The sequence below is a fragment of the Puntigrus tetrazona genome, chromosome 9 (assembly GCF_018831695.1).
Source record: "Puntigrus tetrazona isolate hp1 chromosome 9, ASM1883169v1, whole genome shotgun sequence".
In the NCBI taxonomy this organism is placed as follows: Eukaryota; Metazoa; Chordata; class Actinopteri; order Cypriniformes; family Cyprinidae; genus Puntigrus; species Puntigrus tetrazona.
The window spans coordinates 17,389,928-17,411,867 of NC_056707.1; the positions used below are offsets into that span (position 1 = coordinate 17,389,928).

The 21,940-nt window shown below is 36.1% G+C and overlaps 1 protein-coding gene across 3 annotated transcripts in view; it reads right to left on the reverse strand.

Annotated features, from left to right (window-relative positions):
* Nucleotides 1–21,940, reverse strand: part of ncam2 (neural cell adhesion molecule 2) — a 157,368-nt gene that overhangs the window by 25,735 nt on the left and 109,693 nt on the right. For all 3 annotated transcript variants that reach the window (XM_043248035.1, XM_043248033.1, XM_043248036.1), the window contains exons 2-8: nucleotides 21,748–21,822; nucleotides 16,379–16,585; nucleotides 11,860–12,003; nucleotides 11,315–11,449; nucleotides 7,157–7,274; nucleotides 4,790–4,950; nucleotides 1,819–1,964 (exon numbers count right to left, since the gene is read on the reverse strand). In XM_043248035.1, coding sequence (XP_043103970.1) covers nucleotides 1,819–1,964; nucleotides 4,790–4,950; nucleotides 7,157–7,274; nucleotides 11,315–11,449; nucleotides 11,860–12,003; nucleotides 16,379–16,585; nucleotides 21,748–21,822 — 986 coding nt within the window. The remainder of the gene's footprint in view (nucleotides 1–1,818; nucleotides 1,965–4,789; nucleotides 4,951–7,156; nucleotides 7,275–11,314; nucleotides 11,450–11,859; nucleotides 12,004–16,378; nucleotides 16,586–21,747; nucleotides 21,823–21,940) is intronic.

The following is a 21,940-nucleotide window of genomic DNA, read 5'->3' on the forward strand; positions in this document are numbered from 1 at the left end:
TAACGAAAGAAATACTTTTACTCAGCAAAGTAAAGACTTTTACATAGTTACAAAACTATTTCAAATAAATCCTGTTCTTTTGAACTTCCCATTCATGACAGAATCCTGAAAAAAAATGTCCATAAAAATATTGAGCCACGCAACTTCAGTGTTGTAATAATAAAAAGACATTATTATGTCAAAAAAAATTAATTAATCTTGAACACAAAACCAGCATATTGGAATTATTTCTATAGGATCATGTGACACTGAAGATTGTATGTAAATACACAAAGATTTAAAAGGAAGACATTATTATGCCTTAATTTTTCTAGATCATTCCTGCAGTCAACCTAAACTAACTCATACCATCTTGGACAAGTAAGAAATCTCTTAGAAATGCATCAAACCGGTTTTAGCTATGTATGTAACGCACAAAATGTTCAAATTGGTTTTTCTGCATGTAGACATCAAGTGGGTCATGTTACTTTAAGCTGTTAATTGGCCCCCAAAGACCATGCTAAAGCGGCAAATGTCAAATCTCTCTCAGCACAGCTCTACTATTCAATACGTTCCTAGCAGTGAATGGTGTCCATTTTGAACTCTTACTTTAACCGTTCAGAGTAAAACGGAGGGGAGGGAAAAGGCTCCCAGATCAATTGTTTGCAACTTTTGAATTCAGAGCACAGGTTTGGTCCCGGCCCCCGTGTAATTGTAGCAGACTAACTCCCCTACCTTACCTCCACATCCCCACACCTCTGAAAGAGCAGCTTAAATCAAACTCATTTTGTTCATATTGAGTGGCGGCAAGCGTCGCTGCTCTCCTACACCTCTTTGTATGAATCCTCTTTCATTTCCCAGCCATGCAGGCTATTCTAATCGCTATCCGAGCAGCTCTCGCTAGATTAACTGTGATGGGGAGTCTTTTCACAGTTCCTCCCTGGAGTCAGGCTCCGTTTGCCTCTATTGTTGATGCCAACAACCCACCTTTCACAGAATTCTAATGATCTTTGACAGTTTCTGTTCCCATCATCTTTCCCGTCTGGCCGCTGCAATCGCATTTGCCATTCTGCAGGCCGCATTCACATTCAACACAGACACGGAGTATGCCGGTAGGAAACGCAGAGCATTATTGGAGCACGGAAAGCCTTCTTCAGCCTTCAATCGGTACACAAACTGAGCATGCCTCAGGGCTGTGTCTCTGCATGCTAGTCTATTATATCCTCTAAACTCCATGACTATTACAGTGGGCGTGAGCAAAGACCGAACGTCACACATATCTGGCAGTTAATGTGCTGGTAAATGCTGCACTGTTTAGTGACTGAGAGGAAATGGTGGTTGAAATAGCCTGCAAATACAATATTGTGGAAAAGACTTTTTTGAAATTGTAAATCTACATTTGACAAGAGAGTATTATTTTAGTCTTTATAATTCAAAATATCATGTTTAATGCAGTGCGATTTTTTTTCAATGTATACATGTTAGTTTTGCCATCAAATTAAATAATTTGTTTTAATATTTATATAATATTTATAATATTTTTAAAATATTTATAATATAATTATAATATTTATTATATATATAATTATTATATTTATAATTATTTAGTTTATATTTGTATAAAATTATATATTTATAAAATGAATTAAAATAATTATTTTAAATAGCTATAAAATGCTAAAATAAAATAAAATAAAAAAAATAAAATAAAATAAAATAAAATAAAATAAAATAAAATAAATTAAATATTAAATTAAATAATATTACCAAATAAATGCAGCTTTTATGCAAAAAAACCAAACGCAACAAAAATAATTTGACCTAAGAAGAATATTGTACCTTATCTCCATCTGAAAAGCTGTGTCCATCACTTGCTCGCCTCCAGGAGATTTCCGGCAAAGGTTCACCTTCAGCCTTGCAGGAGATCATAGCAGCGCTGCCTTCCACAGCTGTCACATTCCTTAGCTTAGTAATGTGTGGCTGAACTGCAAGAGGGGGACAACAGAGGAATGTGACAGCGACAAAAGAGAAACAGAAAACTGGAAAAAACCCTCAAGCTTAGATTACAATAGTCCAAAATATATCCTGACTGCCTTTGCATGTACACTCTGAAATATAATCTACTACTCAATAAAGATTTCTCTTTCAGAGTACATATTGCACTTGGGTAACGATTCAGTAAATATCAGACTGAACCCTGAGTCAACAACATCATTCTGGTCTGACAATCAAAAATCCTTCATGGGCACCCAGCTGGAAGAGGAAACGACAGAATATTGCAGAAAGGTCAGAATTTTGCTGTCTGAAGTTCAGAAAAAGACACAGCGCTTTGACAAGCACAACACATCTGTTGCTATCTGAATCTAACAGGCTCCCACTGGTAAATAAACATTAGTAAACTGCAGGGGTTGTGTGGCATAGGAATACTTAAGATTCTCATCATAAATCTATGATAAGGCTTGTCTTGTGTAGCAACGCTCATTAGTAGGGTAACTGATGTACAACAGCGGCAGCCTTCAAGCAAAGAGGTGACACCATCACAGCGTTTAACCTGATAAATATACATCAAAAAATGCTTTCCCGCAGGGTGCACAATAATAGCAGGTAAATAAAAGAGAACGGTGGAACAGTGAGGAAAAATCTTATCAGCATAATCTCTTTCTCTCTCTTGCTATGTTGACATTAGGGATTAAATCAGCTAACAATTAATCTAAGAAACGAGCATAATCCTAACAATAAAGAGTGATTTGCATTTAGATGTTCTTCAGAAACTACATGATTCATATCCATTCAAACAGATGCCTAAAATCCACTTTTTAACAAATTTATCAATAGACATGCAATGTCAAAGAGTTTCATTTCACACTTTGAACAATAATCATCATTTAAGAAGATTACTAGAATACCACTGGGGAAAACCCACAAACATAAATGGCAAAAGAGTGCTGAGATAAAGCGTGATGAGGCAATCCAGCTCTAGAATCTCTGGGTGCCATTCATTAAAGCTAAAAACTAGCTTTATGAGCATGTGGGAAACACAGAAGAAGCGTGCCTAGCTGAGTGGAAACCCTAGCAGCCATCGCTCTGTTAGCTGTCAGGGGTCATGAAGGAAAGTTAAAACTCGGATACCCACCACGCTTTGCAAAACAAAACTCTCCACCAATAACTGAGGCTCATTTAAATGAGTTGCTTTGAAGAATACCCTTTGCTTGCGCATGGAAAGGATTCTGATGACTACAGAATAAATCTCCATACATTTACATGAGCAGACAAGGTGCTATCTGAATAATCGGTGAAAATGTTGGCAGCTTCATGAAAATCGAAATCGAAATTCCTTCCCATAAAGAATATGTCACCCATTCTCATGCAATTTAGGCCATCTGTTTATGGAACAAAAGCATGTCTCATGGCTGGACTGGAAAAGTGAAGCACGGGGATGTACCTGTCAATCATCTTTCAAAAACATCAGGGTTCCTGCTGTTGCACTAGCCATAAAGAAGATTTTTTTTAATTAAATGCAGTATTAAACTATAAACTGTAAACTACAGCTTCTGAGAGCATATTGCTTTAATAGATGTGTAGAAATATCTATTTATTAAATGTAAATTCTGCAATAATATACATTTAATTTATTTTAAATGTGCACTACCATTCAAGTTCTGGCGGTCAGTATTTTATTTTGATTTATTTTAGAAATAGATACTTTCTTTTTAATTAAAAAACAACACATTTTGATTTGAGCACCATACAAGCATATAAGAATGCTTTTAATGAATCATGTGACATTAGAGACTGGATTAATGGCTGCTAAACATTTAGTTAATTTAGGCTATAAAAGGAATAAATAACATTTTTAAACATCAAAACAAAAAAAATCACATTGTTACTGTTGAGGTTACTGTTGACCTTGGAAAGCATAAAAGATTTATAAAAAGTAAAAAAAAAAAATAAAAATTGAGCTAATACATCCCAAACATATGAACGGTATGGTGCATATTTTTTACTTTTAGTAAACTGCGTCTATCACCTCACCTTCACTCTACATGTGAATGCTTTCTTTTGTAGCTCTGTGTGTTTATTTTAACACCAAAATATGACAGAGGTTATTTGCACTCAATGGATTCCATTTACACCAGGTGAAAATAGTACTATTTGTGATATGCTATAAAAATATGTTACACTAATATGTTAGAAGTGCAAATACAAAATGATATTTTCTTAGCATAGATGCTATTTACAATAAGTTGTAAGTATTTAGTGATCAACCGTTTTCTGCTATTTATACTACTTATTGCAAGTGGCAGTTATCTGCAGCTCAGTATTGAAGTACATTATAAAACAGAATGCAATTTATTGAGTGCTAACATTCATTTTAATTCAAATTATTAAATAGACGCCATGGTCGACACCCTTATTGGAACAATAAAGCCTACACCTGCCTTTACCCTACCCTAAAATATTCAGCGAAATGGCAAAAAAAATGTGGTTCTATTTAAAGTAATTTATTCATGCTGCTGTAAATGTTGGTCACATTACATCACATCAACAACTTCTGGGAGATGTGCCAAAGTGATGAGGAAAAAAATAAAAAAAGTAAATAAAAGAATAAAAGTAACCTAATCCTGACAAATTCTGCCCATTTACTCTCATTTTATACTAGTCTGTTGCTTAAGAAGATTCATTTTCGAATTATGTTAAGGTTCAACATTTTAACAATAATTTGACAGGACAACAAGCGCGTTTAGCTTGACAGTTAACATCCTATTTAATGGATGAAGAGTTATGCAACCCAATAAAAAAGTGCTCTCACCAAAAACCTTGAGAAACAGTTCGTGCTCAACTTCTCCCGCCTTGTTAGAGGCTTTGCAGGTGTAGGAGCCCCCGTCGTCCTGTTGAATGTTTCGAACGGTGAGCGTCGTACCTCGAGCTCTCATTACATACCGCTCCGATTCCTGGAGGTGCACTCCCTTCCTGGCAAAGCACACATATACAGCACATGTCAACTGAACAAAGCCTAAATTCCCAACACTGTGGTATTATTCATATAGCAAGAAGAAAATCTTTCTGACCGGCCAATCAAAAATATTATACATAATGCAGATGTGGGAAGCAGAGAAACGCCAGGTGATGGGTTATTCATCATACATGGAGATACAACATTTCAGAATATTCTGTTACATTCAGTATACATACCGTATAGGTATGCCGTCGAGTTGGAGACAGAATAATGCAACATTTTTGAAAAAGATTACAGCGCAGCTTCAGACTGTCATAATGTTAGGAAAGGAATGAACGGAAATGAAATCTATTTAAAGCAGAGAGACCTGTGTGGCTACAGGAAATGGGGAGAAGGGAATCAAATCAGGCTTTCTCTGGCTATACAGACGAGGAGAGACACAAACAGAAGGATGCTCCATTCCAGTCGCGGCTTAAAAACAAAACTGTTGAAATTGAGCAGATGTTTCTTAGCCAGAGGACATTACAAGACACTAATTGTAGTGACACTAATTGTACACAAGTCTCACTGGTGCAAGCAAGTGCAGGGCTCAAGGGCACAATGCTAATAAAGAAGGCCTGTGATCGTAGTAACTTTCCAGTCTCCAGGTTGTGCCTTATCGGAATTAACTCTATTATCAGATGTGCACATATATTGAGAACACCTGGATATTTGGTTTGGTGCTCAACAGCAAATAGTGTCACTCATTATGTAACTATAAAAATAAAATGTGACCCTGGACCACAATCATAAGCCACATGGGTATTTTTGTAGCAATAGCCAAAAATGATTAGGATGTTAAGTATTATGTACCATAAAGATATTTTGAAAATTTGCTACCATGAATATAATTTCATTTGGACAATTTTAATAGGAGATTTTCTCAATGCATTTTTTGCACCCTCAGATTCCAGATTTATAAATAGTTGTATGTCAGCCAAATAATGTCATATCCTAATGAAGCTTATTTATTCAGATGCTGTATAAATCTCAATTTCAAAAAAACTGACCCTTATGGGTTTGTGATTCAAGCATATGAATAATTTAATATTATTGATAATAGTATTATTGCAACTTATTTATGTTGTATTTTTATATAAAATAAACAATAAATATATAAAACATAGAGTGTGATAATACTATTATAATTTAAAGATAGTATTACAGTAAATATAAATTCTATTATTTCATAGCACACTTAAAAATTTGCTTTCTTTTATGCTTTATTTTTGCATGTTTTTATATGCATTTTCATGTTTCTCCAAACAAACAAATCTACATTTTAATAGTTAATTTTGCCATTTTAAATTATTTAAATATTCATGTAGTGTAACACATTTCATATAGTTACACAAGTTTAATATAATTTGGTATAATAATAATAAAAATAATAATAATACAATGTATTAATAATAATAATAATAATAATAATAATAATAATAATATTATTATTATTATTATTATTATTATTATTATTATTATATGATATTTGTCTTCCAGGTAAGTAAAAATAATGTATAAAAAAGAAAATCCCTTTAATGTCAACAGGCCATTTTCACAACAATCATTTAAAGAAAAAGTGAATGCATGCAACGTTGAACACTGTTAAAAAAACTTGGTCAGTTAGGCAGCAGTGTATTTAGATCTATTTATAGCATTATTTAATTATTTTTTAATTAATACACTTTACTTCCTCCTTAGTTTTTTTATTGGCACCAGCACACATACAAAATCAAATAAAACTATCAGGTTTTAGCAGACGTAGTGTAATTGGTGGTGCTTTTGTCATGTCCCAGTGTATCAGTGAGTGCTTTGGTTAGGCTCATTCATTAAAGGTCAACGTGTGAGAATGCTCAGCAGGGATCGCTTTCATCTCGCTTATTCTCATCCAAGCCGGAGGTAATTACAATGATTGAGAGCCTGTAATCAACGCATTGGGCTGCTGTCACTCAAAGCCCACATATTAAGTATGGAATAAACGTGTCCTTTCCCAGTCATCACAGCTTTTCTTAGCTGCGATCCCTGTTCTCCAGTTCCTGCTCCTCAGTTATTGCGTAACACCTTAACTCATCAAAACTCTTGTAATGGCTAGGTTTCTACTATGCATTTTATTTCTATATAATTGTAATTAATTCACCTGTACGCTCTGATTTTGCAGCAGTTGTGATAAGTTTGCCATACCTGTGCCAGGTAACATCAGGTTCAGGTGAGCCGTAGGCCCGGCAGGTGAAGGTCACAGATTCTCCATACTCCGCAGTGGCATTAAAGGACTGCTGCGGCACAGAGATGACCGGTGGAACTGTTGAAAAAAATATATATATATATATCTAATAATAAATAAAAAAAAAAAAAATATATATATATATATATATAGCAGGGTGTTTATGTCACCTCTGAATTATGCTAATACACAAACTTGTCATTTCTAATTTTTCAGTGTGAAATGTCTCGGACGTTTTCACATTATTTCTCAAATATGTTCTAATCTCACCAAATACTTCAAATGCCATATTCATTCACAAGCCATCAACATGTTCTCACTACCTGGAAAATGCTGGCTGAAGGCATGCGGCAGCTATTGAGCTAAATTAATGCTCGAATGCTGTTTTCATGAGATTTCATGAGATTCAATGTCTGGTCACGCTGAAAAATTGCCGGATTTAGAGAATATGACAACACAAATGCTGTATTATCCTGTAATGTAGTGAGTTTTCATTTATATTCCAACACACACAGGCACAGCAGTAGATAGAACTAACTCTTTATTCACTCACCTTCATCTCCAGCGCATACAGATCATCAACAACGTGATCGCACTCAAAATGCCTCCTTACAAGCCAGAAAAAGAATGAATAAATACTTTAGCAACCCTCTGTGTCTAAATCAATAAATCCTGAGCAGTCCACTTAATTATATAGTGAAAGGTCAATGGAGATAGACCTCGGGGTCAAACAATAGGTCGGCCTGGATGCCCTCAAACAAACTTCCACTAACATTCCCACAAAATAATTTGCTTTTTCAGAGTTCATATTCATGAAAAAAATCGACTTATCTTTGTACAGTGACTGTTTACAGCTGAAAGCATATGCGTGTGTGTGTCTATTAAAGCTCTATATGTGAACTCCAAGGTCAGGCAGATAGCGATTTTCATCGGCACTGTCTATTATGGGAATGTGCAATGATTTGAGTGAGAATTTTTATATTTCCATCTCTGCAGAGAACTGGAAGGTGATAAAGTAATTTCAGACTGAACCTAACCCAATTTCTCCTCATTCAGAAATTATTCCGCCATGCCCTTCAGAATGAGGTAATTCACCTGAGAGGGAATGACGTTCAAATAGTTTCAATAATAGGCAGCAATGTTCTTCTGCAAACTTCCTACACTGATTTTTAAATACAGCACTTTTGTTCCCTTTTGCAATTTTCTGGTTTAGGGAATGGATGGAGCCATCCTGTCTGGAAAAAAAAGGCATCATTTTGAGTTGTGACTGGTTTAAAGACATAACACAATTTAATGGAGTGTGCGCCGGGGTAAAAAGATTAGATTAAATGGATGTTTTATTCATGGTCACTTTCAGCCTGACTTGGCAGTATATTAACACATCCCTCTCATCCTCTATTAGGAATCATAAACGCACACACTATTTGCTTTTCCCCCTTGCACATTATGGGTCATTCATTAGGTAAACCCAAACTGCTGACAGCCAAGTTCAAATTAATGCCACGATTGTTTTGCCATTTGCCATTTGCCATTTGTCTTCAGAGCACCAATGGCGTGCATTACTCCTGCAAGGGTGCTTTAAAGCACAAATAAGTGTTTTTTTGCTGATGAAATGACAGCTGCGGAGGTCCTGATGGGGATCATCATCATTACGGCTGGGCTTCAATCTCAAACCAAGCTTCATCCACTCTCCAGGGTTAAATAGTTCTAACCTTGGAGGCAGTCCTACAATTGAACTGCTGGTAATGAGGATGTCTGTGTGAGTGGGCAGCTCAAAGATCACATCCAGAGCACTGCAGACATGTCGGGTTTCATCTTTCCTTTGAATTTGATCTTGCAAATGTACTTTTTTCCATACTTATAGGGAGAGTTAACTTATCATCATGTCGTTCCAAACCCGTATGGCTTTTGTCTTCTGTAAAACACGAAAGGGGAAATTTTGAAGACTAAAAAGAAGTTGCATAAAATTGACCCATATGATTTAGCGACCGTATCTTCTGGCAACTGTATAAGTCTTGTGAAGCAAGATGATAGCTTTGTTTGAGAAAGAAATTGAACATTGCTCATTCACTTGTGAATGTGCCAAAGACAGCAAGTCATGATTGATTCCATCACGAATCAAGAATGATTTGAAGATAAATGATTCCTTTAAATTATTTTCAAAGAATGCACAAAAACAATTGATACTGATATAGTTCTTGAGTTTAACTCACTGACTATGATGAAGCTCAATGATGAATAACAACTTCTTTTTAACTGTTTCATTTTATCACTTCATAAAACTTGACCAACTTTTAAAAGTGTAAATCATATGAAGAAAACTTTTGAATTTCAATATAAACTTTTTTAAATGTGTTTTTTGCAACCCTTTTGTAAAGTGTGCTTTTATTGCACAAAAAACAACCAGCACAGTTGCAGTCTGATTAAATAATTACAGATTTTTTAATTCTCAATGAACAATCTCTTTACTTTTTACATGCGGTGCACACAAACTGTGGAATTGTGATAAGAGTCATGGAGAAAAAACACAGGCAGGCGCGCACGCACGCACACACACACACACACACACACACACACACACACACACACACACACACGCACGTACGCACACACACACAGCACTGGGCTAGACTGTCATGAGCTGAAATGGTTCCAACAAGATTATCATTGACTTTCTTGCCAATCGATGCCTATTTTCCAAAGGCAGTAATCTAATTTAACCTATTCCCAGATACGCATGCCCAACTGAAACAGCTCTGCTAATGTGAGACACAATTGGGCATTAAGACATCAAATCAGGCCAGAAAACCATCTAACACAGACTGAATTGACCTTTAGCATCAACAATTAAACACTTTCAAAGACTAATAATTCAGCTACAAATAAAAATGACAATAAATCAGTTATTTTTAACACAAAAATCAAAAACAACTCTTTAATATCTTAATTGCTCATTTGAGGCAGAGAAGAGATTAAATACAAAGCAAATGTTGCTTATGTTCAAATATTTCTCATGGGAATGAACAGTATTGTCCCTTTCATTTATGTTCCAGGTGGGATTTCAACAACATCTCAGGAATATTAATATGGATTAAATTATGTCAAATGTGATACTTGTTAAATTCCGGTACTTACACTTTTGGCTCAAAAGTTTGAGGTCACTAAATGCTGCATTGAAGATTAGACTTCAATATTTTCCCCTAAACCATTGAATGTTATTGTATGTTATTTAATTACATTTATATTTTTACTTCTACTAAATAATGTTAAAATAACTACCGGCAGCAACATTGCTTTTTCTGTGCAACAACTATGCAACAATTTCCAGTGCTGCTTATTTATGCAAACTAAATAAAACTCCTGCATAAGAAATAATCGCAGTTTCTTGAGCAGTCATTTTCATTTGATTTCTCTTCATATCTATATTCATATACACACATATCACGCAGGAGCCTGGGAAAGCTAAGCTCTCTGCAGCCTAGCACACACATTAAAGCTACAACATTACAGATATTACAGAGACGCTGTTTGGTATGTATGGCCTAGGCATTTCAAAGTCATCTCAAAGTGTCCAGACTTTTCAACAGACAACACGCATCCGGCAAAAGCGGCTAACTTTGAAGGGATCAAAACATCTCCTAGAGGACAAAGACATATTAATTTTGTATTCCCTATCTAACACTTATCTGACCAGGGGCTTCAGAACAGCCCCGCAGAGTGGCATTTATTTTATGTCGGTCTCTGATATGTGTTGTCGTGTCGGCTGGATTATCGGTCATGCCTCATTGAGCACCGTGATTGGATCAGCAAGGAAAATATCAGAAGTAAACTAAACAGACACCCATTCGTGTTCGCTATCATTGCATTAGACAAGGACATGCAGACGGGATGATGTCACTGTGCCTTTTCTTTCCCATCAGACGGCACAGGGCTAATGTCATTGAGATAACGGGATGCGTGTGGCTTTCGTCTAAAAGATAGGGCTGGAACGACTTTATGTTTAAAGGAACAGTTCACCAGAAATGGAAATCATGAATATGATGCGTTATTTAAGCTGACAGATCTCGGGAATGACTACTGGATCAATCTTAGTGGATATCACAGCTTCCCAGTCTCACCGTTAACCACCAGGATGATGTCCCGGAAGTCGATCTCCCCCCTGGCCTCGACTCTGGCCTCGCAGCGGTACACTCCTTCGTCCGCTTTAGTTACTCTCTGGACTTGCAAATTGTTGTTTTGTAGGAGTTGAAACTCTGGAGAACAAAATATTTGATGGCGCGTTAATGACAGGCTAATTGTGCCTTCAAAGGAGCTATATTTATTGCTGGATGAAATCACATTTACATAAAACACCGATTTATTTTTTTTTTTTACCAGCTTGCTTGTTAACACTTGTCACTACTCAGTTGGGGAAGGGAATAATATTTTAGAACCCTTGCAGTGCTCAAGGTCTCAAATCCTTTATGATAATAACAATAATAATACTTTAAGCATTTATTCATCCCTTTTTTTTGATAATCTTTTTCCATTTCTCAAATCAGCTCCAGATCAGCTTGAGCTCTGCACTTTTCAACGATTAAAGTAACAATATGTTTTTATCTCATCTATTTAGCTGCAAAGGTATGCTTTACAATTTAGACGATAGGTATCGCAGATCGCTTACTCTCAGTGTCTTCGATGATCTCTACATTGTTGTAAAACCAGGAGACCACAGGAACGGGGGAGCTGGTGACGTCACAGACCACTTCAGCCACGTCGCCCTGTCGAAACTCCTGAGGAGACCTCACATCTCTGAACGTCAGCTTCTCTGTGGGTCAGAATTGTTGAGAAATGCTACACATTAGCATTCAAAAGTTAGCAAGTGTTTCTTGAGCCCCGAGCTATTTCAAAAAGTACTATTTCACAATAGTTGTTTTTGAAATAGCATAAAAGCATAAGAGACTTTACTATACACTAGACAGATATTATCTCTTTGAAAGTTGTAAATAACAGATTAATAGAGAATGTTTTACAAGAAAATACTATTTACATTTTTCAAAGGTTCAATATTAATTCATTATGTTAAAATGTACTCTGAATTTCTCAGCAATTTTTTTTTCTGTGTGCTTATGTAAAGCTACCATATTTAAAATGCAATCAGTAGTGTAACTATTTCAATTACTTTATTAAATGCAACTGATTACATTTCATTACTTTTCTATTTTTTAACGTAATCATTTCCAAACATTTAAACGTACACTCAACCCCTTTATCCCTTGAGTTAAGATTATAATAGACTTTAGCACTTCTTTTTACTTTCCAATAATTCTGAGTTAATGTTAAATACAGATTTAAATAACAAGAAGAAATTGTTTCTGAAATCAAATCTTTGCATAGCTATTATAGGAAATACTGGCATTTAACAAAAGGCTTATCTTAAAAAAAAAAAAAAAGTAACTATTAACTGATTAGTTAGATTTAACTAGTTACTTCACAAACACTGCTTGTGACATTCCCTTTCCTCTACGCTGAGTAACTCTTCAAAAAAATACCCAAAAATAAAACTAAATATCTGATTAAGTTGCATGCTGTTAACCGTTCCGGATGGAGCTGTATGTTCGGTGGAAATCGTACGAGTTTAATTTTTGCAACACTTGAAATCCAAGCGCTATGAAGATGAAAGAAATAAAACATGAGGACTTTGGAGAACTAGTTCAGACCCCCCAGTGTGGAAACCAAAGAAAAATCAACAAAAATAAGGGACATATTTCCACTTGTCATAAATCAGGTGTGCTTCCACATCGTCTCTGATTATTCACAATTCACAGTCACATTCTGACACACCAAAACCACATTTTGTTTGTGTGGGAAGCTGCTGTAAACATCTGCTACACCGCAGTATAAGAAAATGTGTCTTCAGAGGGCTGAAAGATGCAGCACACCCTCATCAGCACAGCGGCTCTGCGTATTGATCTGTGAGTCATGTCTGTTTACACACGGCTCCCACTGCTCTAAATACAACTTCTAATGGAACATAGGCAAATGCCAAGCTTGGAACAAAGTCAGCCACAGAGAAGCAGGATTGTGAAATAGCTCCTGAAATTTTGCAAGATCTACTAATTAAACACACTGAGGATTAAAATAACATTCTCATACACTTAAAAAAAGAAAGACAAAGAATCTGGTGAACATTTCACGTAGTCTGTTTTACCCATGTGCTTTAAGCCTTTGAAGCTGGGCCCTAACAGAGAGAAATTTCCACCCTTGGACCTTTTCCTTTCTTCTTCACTTTGTCCGCACTTGGCATCCCTCTTTTTCACTCTTGTTCTTTGTTTCAGTCACCTCGTGCCTATTAATTTAAGAGTTTAAGCAAGGAATCAATTAAGCTGTGTTTCCAAAAGGATTGGATCGCTGAAAGATTAAAATTCTGTCATTATTTATCACACTAATGTTATTTTAACCTTTTTTTCCCCCCTTCTGTGTAACACACAAGCAGAAATGGAGAAGGTCGCTCTTTTTCAATGCAGCTACAGTGTGCAGAAACCGAAACAACATCATTCAAATATATGTCTATAGGTCTTTTGTGCATTATACTTCGCAGTTCTGAAATCATACGATTGCTTTGTGTTATAGTCACAGCTTTTCTTAATGGATTTATGAGAGATGTAGAAATGTCTGACTAAATTTGTGACCGAATAATTTTTTTTTAGATTTTTTTTAATAAGATAACAAGATTTCTGTTCACAAAATCAGTCCATATGACTGATTTATAAGTAGGACCTTTTCGTTATTTTTGTCTTTTTTTCCCCACTACATACATTATTAAATCAAGATGCATTCACTTGAGAAGCAAAATTGTATTTAATTCAAAAGGAAAACATCTGTCTGTACATATAGCAATTGTATTAATTTCTGAACATAATATTCACATTTATAATCTCTATAAATTTTATCTAGATATTTGTAGAGAAATAATTAATTCATTGTGTCATTTTGCACTAAAAACAGGACAAACATACTTTTTGCATTGAATCTACTCAAAGCAGTTCGGAGGTAAAGAATACATTTTCAGTCTCATAGAATTATAAGACGACTTCCTGAAGTCCTGGAAGAAAGTGCACACACGTGGAGAGAAATATGATACTTTTATAGCACATCTTTGTTTGTTCCCAATTCACATTATTTGCAAAAAAACAAAACCTCTACTTTTTTTTTTTTAAATTCTCAATTTTGTTGCACAGGAGGAATAAAAGTTGTGAACCATTATTTTAAGGAGCGTTCATAACCACACCACAACTATTCTCCCCCCCTCCATGTTACTTTTTTCCTCTCAATAATGCTGGTTCTTTCTCTGTCATATGGCGGCAGCTGTCTCGTTGTTGGTGGAATTACATTTAGCTTTACATCAACAGATTTGTCAAACATCTTCGGATGGAACGCGTCCATTTCCCCTGCATTGTGAAGAAGCTCTCTTTGAAAGCTTTTGGATGTCCTCTATTCACAGAGAAAATCAAAACAGCTATTTCAATGGCAGCATTTCCAATGGTGGAGGGTTTTTTGTGCTAACACACATAATGTCCTTAGCTATGTAATGGATTCCCACATAGTTGTGCCAAGATGTTGTTCCATTGTAATTTGCATCAATATACAGTAGTCCTGAATTGCTTTTATAGCTGGGACATGTAACAGCATGCTTCCTTGTAATATTCTGAATAAATCTCAATGTAAATGTATGATAATTTGAGGTAAAACTTTGCATCAAATATAATCTCCAAAGAGAACAAATGCGGACAGATGGAGGGTTACTGAATAATTGTTTTTCTACAGGTGCAATTTTTTTCCCTTGTATCTTCGTATTGATTGCCATGGTTGAAATTGGAATGATGTATGTTACTGGAATACATGAATGTACTAGTGATGACAAGCTATTTTTAGAAATTTCAAAACATACCATCTTTAAAAAAAAAGAAAAAAAAAGACATTAAAATGCGAAGATCACTGTCAGAACTTTACTTCCACACATGAAAAGTCTGCTTGTTATTTTCTCTGTTTATTTGTAAAATAGAGCAAAAAAGACAATTATCTAGGTATCTCTGACTGGTCTCCCGGCACAGATGTGAGTCTGGGCTTTGACAGTGATGGGATGTTGAAAGGGACAGCATCCCCACCGCTTAGAGACCGCAGGCATGCCAGGAAGCCTGGTATCCCCTGGGTAGATATCTGTGTGCCGAGTGCCACGAGCAGCAGAGACAAAAGCTGCTTGCTTTTCATGCTGAAGAGCCCCACGGTGTTGAATCAGGTGATTTAGGATCTGCATTCTTATCATTCTTTAACTTGTTCTGTCTCTAAGTGCAAGCAATTTATAGTAAACACTGTAACGTGTAACAACAATGCGGAAAACTTTGTTGTGTTCTGGTTCGCTGAACTTCAATGAAGTTCAGTTCTGGCTCATGCCATTTTCTGATTCCACTGTATTTCCTCACTCTGCTCAACTCGCCAGCACAAGAAAAACGCACTTTGGGTGCACTTTGCTCAACAACAGAAGACGCAGCTTACAGATAATGTACAGTAACTTAATTCAAATGAATTGTTTGTTTGTTTTGTAAACAGTTTTTAATTACAAATACAGCACAATGATCTCATCGTCATCCAGTCTGTCAAGAAACGTGAAGAAACTAGAGAGACCAAATGTTGATTTAATTTAGTTAAAAGGATTTAACTGCTAAATAAAATCTATTTGTGAAATCTTTACCACATTTGCACAAATAAGTGCCTAAAACTTTTCACAGTACTGTAGCTTTGTAGATAGTTTTCTTAAAGCATCTTAGAGGTGTTACAATATACAAACACACTCCTGCTTGTTCACAGATAATTAAGATGACGCAACAGTTCCTGATCTTGATTTTACTGCATTCAATTAGTTTACTTAATCCAAGTTATTTTTTAAAAAGACATCTAAACAAGCAAAGGTTCTGTTGAAAGAGCCTAATGTAATTCTACAATAAGCCTAAAATATTTAAGACAAAGAACAGAAGAATTCATTAAAAATGTGATAGTTTTGTTATAGTTTATTAAGCGTTTTTTTGATATTCTATCCCAAGCCCTTGTTCATTTCTGATCTCTCATTTATTTACACAAATTAAGTTATGATGACAACAAAAGGTGTGTGAGAGCAGATTTATTTGTTAGCGTCTGATACTCACGGTAGATTTCCAGCACCACAGTGGCCTCCTGTGTATGTCCCTGTGCGTCGCTGGCCTGGCACCGGTAGATGCCAGCATCTTCTATTTTGGCATTATAGAGGGTGAGTCTGGAACGAACACCTTCATTGTGCAGGGCCACCCGCTGAGACGGGACCATCCGCTCCCCCTGCGGGTTATACCAGTCCAGATTCACAGGCTCCCCGATCACTGAACACACACAAAAAGAAAATTTAGAGAACAACTTCACAACAGTGTTGTTACACTATATATATATATATATATATATATATATATATATATATATATATATAGTGTGGAATAGTATATATATATATATATATATATATATATATATATATATATATATATATATATATATATATATATATATATACTATTCCACACTATATATATATATATATATATATATATATAAGCATATTCTAATATAAAATGCATGTTCTAATCTAAAAAATGCTTTCATGGCCACGTTTCACTGCCATTCCATTTGGTGATGGTAGTGGTGCAGAACTTCCCCTTTAAGGATATCTCTTAAGCCTCTGGTAGCGGCATACACTCTCTCTTTGTCTCTCAAACACACACACACTGCAATAAACAAAACCCGTCATGTGCTTTGCCCTGCAGAGAACGGCTGGCCGAACACACACTTGGTACCAAGGTGCTTGGCGCTGTAAATCCTGCTCTGCTGGAAGGTCATAAAAAGCATCAGCATGGTGCAGCACTTCTCCGCTCAAAGCATCAATCAGCCGCACAACGGGGGCCTTCGGCTGCACTACGGGGGAGCGTGAGACTGCGGCTCCGGGCAGACGGGCAGGCCCGAGGATGCAGCCGGCCCCCGTGACGCAGCTCTGCCAAGGGAGAAACGCTGAGAGCGGGCAGGGGGTTATCAGTGAAGGAGCAGAGCCTGATCCGAGGGACGTGAGCGGTTCAAGGAGAGGACAAGACGGCATAATCTCAACCCGCTCGGCAGACACTGGACCATGGACGAGTCGCTGAAGGGGTTAGGATGAGATGTTAGGGGTTGAAGGGCTCAGGGACAAAGCTTAGAGTACTTCAATTGCTCACAAAACAACTTTGCTGGATCTCCTGTTTTGCATTAATTTGTCTTTACTTGTGAATGAAGTTTAGTTTATTTAAGTTTGGGGAAGTGGTATGACATAGTGGTTAAAGATCTGGGCTGACAGCCAAAAGATTGTAGGTTCAAGCTTTGCAAGAGGAGAGGGATCCATGAGGTATCAACACTGTGCCCTTGAGCGAGACACTTAACCCTGTTCTTCCTGTTAATAAGAGGACTGTTAGTCACAGTTCGTACATGAACTTGTAAAAAAAACATGACTGTTATATTTTGCTTTTTTGCAACAATTTTCAAAAAGCTATATTTGGAAATAATGAATAATTATACAATAATTGGGGCTATTTTGTTAGGGAGTGCATGTTCCTGAAAAAAAGAAGACTTTTTACACTTCGGGAAAAAAATATTCTAAAATGACTGGGGTGGTATTATCACATCACCGAATGAATGAATGAATGAATAAATAAAACTGCTGAAAAATGACTTTTTGCACTTTAGGAAAGAACTAATCCTTCTCGAATGATTAGGTAATTTTATTCAGAAGCCAATCTGCACAGAAAATAAAAATGAATTTTAAAAATGACTTGCATTTTTGGAAATAACTAATCATTCTAGACTGATTAGGATGATTTTGTTGGTAACTGCAAATACAGAGGGGGAAAGAAAGCTGAGAATTAAATGAAAATTATCATTTCAGGACTGCACTACTTGGGAAAAAAACTTGAAAAATTAGAATGTTCAAACTAAACACCACAAACTCAACTTTAACCAGTGAACAGGAGATAAAAATAATGTTTGCACTTTATGTTTCATTCAATATAACTAAAATATTATGATTGTTATTATGATTATGGCAATAATAAAACTACAAAGAAAGTAAGAAAATGGCAAGGTGTATATTTAATTAAATTACAGTTTGCACAGGTTGGCCAATGCTTTAAACCATTTCTCAATATTGGTTTTATTTTGATAAACCATGCAGCACTGTCACATATATATACATTATATATTTATACATATATTATTTTACATTTATATATATTATATATATATATATTTATATATATATATATATATATATATATATAAATAATAAAATAATGAATTGTAGTTCAGTGTGCACTCAACTTCACTCTTTGCTGAAAATGTGCTGGCATTGTATATAATGCACTGTATTAAAGTATAGGACTTAAGTCTTTTACAGTGGTCCTGTAATGTGCTGTATTTGCTGTTCTGAAAAAAATAACATCCAAAACACGTACACCCAAATTAATCTGTCCTACTAAAGCCTAAAATAGAATTTTTATAAATACATCAAACCAGTACATTTTCTCTTACACTCCCCTGCACATCCCAAAGCTATTTCTGAAGGTGAGCATGCTGGTTTGCCTCAGCTAGTTGACCTAAAGGTCTGTGAAGCATGTGTGCACCTTCCACATCACCAGATACATACCAGGTGTGCTAATCACCCGCAATCTGGCTTGCGTCCAGCAGGGGTCAGCATGCATCACCCTGTTTAAAGCGCACTGTCAGGTAGAGCCTGGACTCCTGGAGCTCACGCAGCAGAGCCCTGCAACCTGACTACATCAGCTCAGCCATGTGGAAAAGAAAAACAACACCCAGCTTCACCACAAAACCTGCCCGACATAATCTACCCCTGTGCACATGGATATCCATACACGTTTCCTCCAGTACACCGTCCAAGCACAAACCTGCCTGCAGTGTGCAACGAAAGACAGGCTTAGGAGCTGTGCTTTACAGACAACACTTGACTGCTCTGGAATGATAAGGAACTTTGAGCAAGGGAATTGTAGGTGTTCAGACTACAGACAAAGCTGGTGTTTTGTAGGAGGGGAAATCAAACTTTTTAATGTCAATGAATAACCACATTTGAAAACATTCTCAATGTTCACATATTCCCGCTTGGTCAAGGACCCTTTGGTGTCACTTTTTAATGCGGAGGGTACCCATTTAGCCTCACTTTTCAACGTGCGGGGTGCTTCGTTGCTTTAAATAAGAAACCCTTGGTGTTAATATGCTGAAGCGAGATACTGGGAATATTATCGTTATGATTAAATTATATATTGGGTAATGATATCGCCATTATCGCATATGTGTTGGGGCGTGATTGTTTATTGTAAAAAGTCACAAAAGTTTTATTTATATGACCTTATTTACACATTTTTCAGCACGTAACCCAACCCCTGCCCCTAAACCTACCATTTGTCAATAAAACACACAATATAAGAGGCACATACAACTACCATCATTATTTATTCAGAAAGGATTAACATTCCAAGTCAATATTCCCTGTGCGCAAATTAAAAAAATGGTGTCATTTTACAGGATGGGTGTTAACGGAGTGTTAACGGAGCGGAATCATTTTCAGCGATTTTTTCTTTGCATAAAGACATCGCATGGCTTCACAAGGACTTGATTGTAACGCTTTTATACTTTAATAATACCTGTAACTTCATTTATATAAGCCTGTGTCTGTTTTATATTGGTCAGAAGTGGTTAGGTTTAGGGTAGGGGTGGTATGAATTTATATAAATGTGTGCACAAACAATGGATGCCCGCCATGACAAAAAAACGGCGCTAAATGGGTACCCTGTGCGTTAAAAAGTGAAGAAAAAGGGTCCTGACCAAGTGGCAATGTGTGAAGACTTGGGAGCAAGAACGTAGTGCACATTTAGATCACGCATATATATACTGTATATGGGTACTCAACAAATAAAAATTTGACAGCGTCCTTTGGTGTGAAATAGCAAAAATATAGAGGAAAACACAAAACTTAACACACAAATAACAATCTTAATTCAAATTATAAATTCAAAAGTTTTCAACCCCCGGCTCTTAACACGTGTTTTCTTCTGGAGTGATTCAGTAATTGTAGCATATGAATCCCTTTAGTTGTCCTCAGTGTAAAAAGATGGATCTCAAAAATCTTACAGTCACTGTTGGAAAGGTTCAAATACACAAAAATGCCGAAAAACCACAGAATTTGTGATAGCTGAAGAATTTTTCTGAAGAACAGCAAGCAGCAACAGCAAACAAGGGAAACGTGAACAAATATCATTAAACAAAAACACATCTGTGGATCACTCAGGTAAGTACACAGTAATAAGAAACAAGCGTATGTAAAATTTTGAACAGGGTCATTTTTATAAATTCAACTATTATTTTCTCTTATGGACTATATGTGAATATCTTTTATGTGAAATATCTTATTCAGGTCAGTACTAAATATAAAATAGCATGCATTTTGTATGAAATTCAACTATTATTTTCTCTTCTGGACTATATGTGAATGTCTTATGTGAAATATCTTATTCAGGTCAGTACTAAATAAAAAAAAATAACATGCATTTTGCATGATCCCTCTTATTTTGGTAAAATAATGACCATTTTGCAGATTCTGCAAGGAGTATGTAAACGTCTGGTTTCGACTGTAAGTGTGAGACAAAAATTGCTATTTTATGGAGCCTATCCTAGCTTCTAAGATGATGATTTGCATTAAACACTTATTAATGCATCGAAGAGACCTAGTTGGATACCTTAAATTGATTATGATTGGTTGAAACAGAAGCATCCTGATTTAATTAGGATGCAAATACCGAGTTAAGACCTTATTTTTCCTTTGTCGCATTCTGCACCCAGCATGAATGACTGTAGACCGTTTCTTTGCAAGAAAATAAATCCTCAAAAGACATTTGTCTCACACCTTCATTGAAATGGAAAATTGCCACGACACTATTACAAACTGTCAGTACAATAAAATGATTAATGTCATTATTCTGACCAGTTATTTAATTTCTGACCACTCCGTAGAAAGCAGAATGAAACTGCATTAATATAAAATTTAACAACTGCGATAAACACAACATAATTGATAACAGAGGTTAGCATGGTGATGTTGACAGCTCTTAAAAATACATTAGGTAAAATTCCCTCAAAACAACCCATTACAGTCCCCTGAAGGTCCCTAGGCTTCAGTTCGAAAATTCCACATCTATTTTTTTTGTGAAACAATCAACATGAAAACAGCTGTCAGTCCGAGACTAAACACACTACACACATGCAATCCCACACTTTGCCCTGGTCATGAAGAAAGCCTTACTCTTAGAATTCAATACTGCTTACAATGGAAGAAGTTATTTAAGCTAAATAAATGACTACTCAAGTCAGCACAACGTAAATTGTGTGCATTCATGCATCTATCTCATATACATCAGCGTCAGAGACGTGATGAGGTGGTGCCGCGGAAAAAACTGACCTGTGCATGTGAAAAACTTGGACTCTCCAACGCTCAGCTCCACCTTTTTTAGCGAGATTGACACCTGGAGGACACCTGGAAACAAAGAAAGAGAAAGAGAAAGATGAGAGAGAGGTAGCAATCAGCAATTCAGCACACGAACCGCAGGTACAACAAGAGCGCCTCACATGTTCCTGCCACAGAAATCACACCA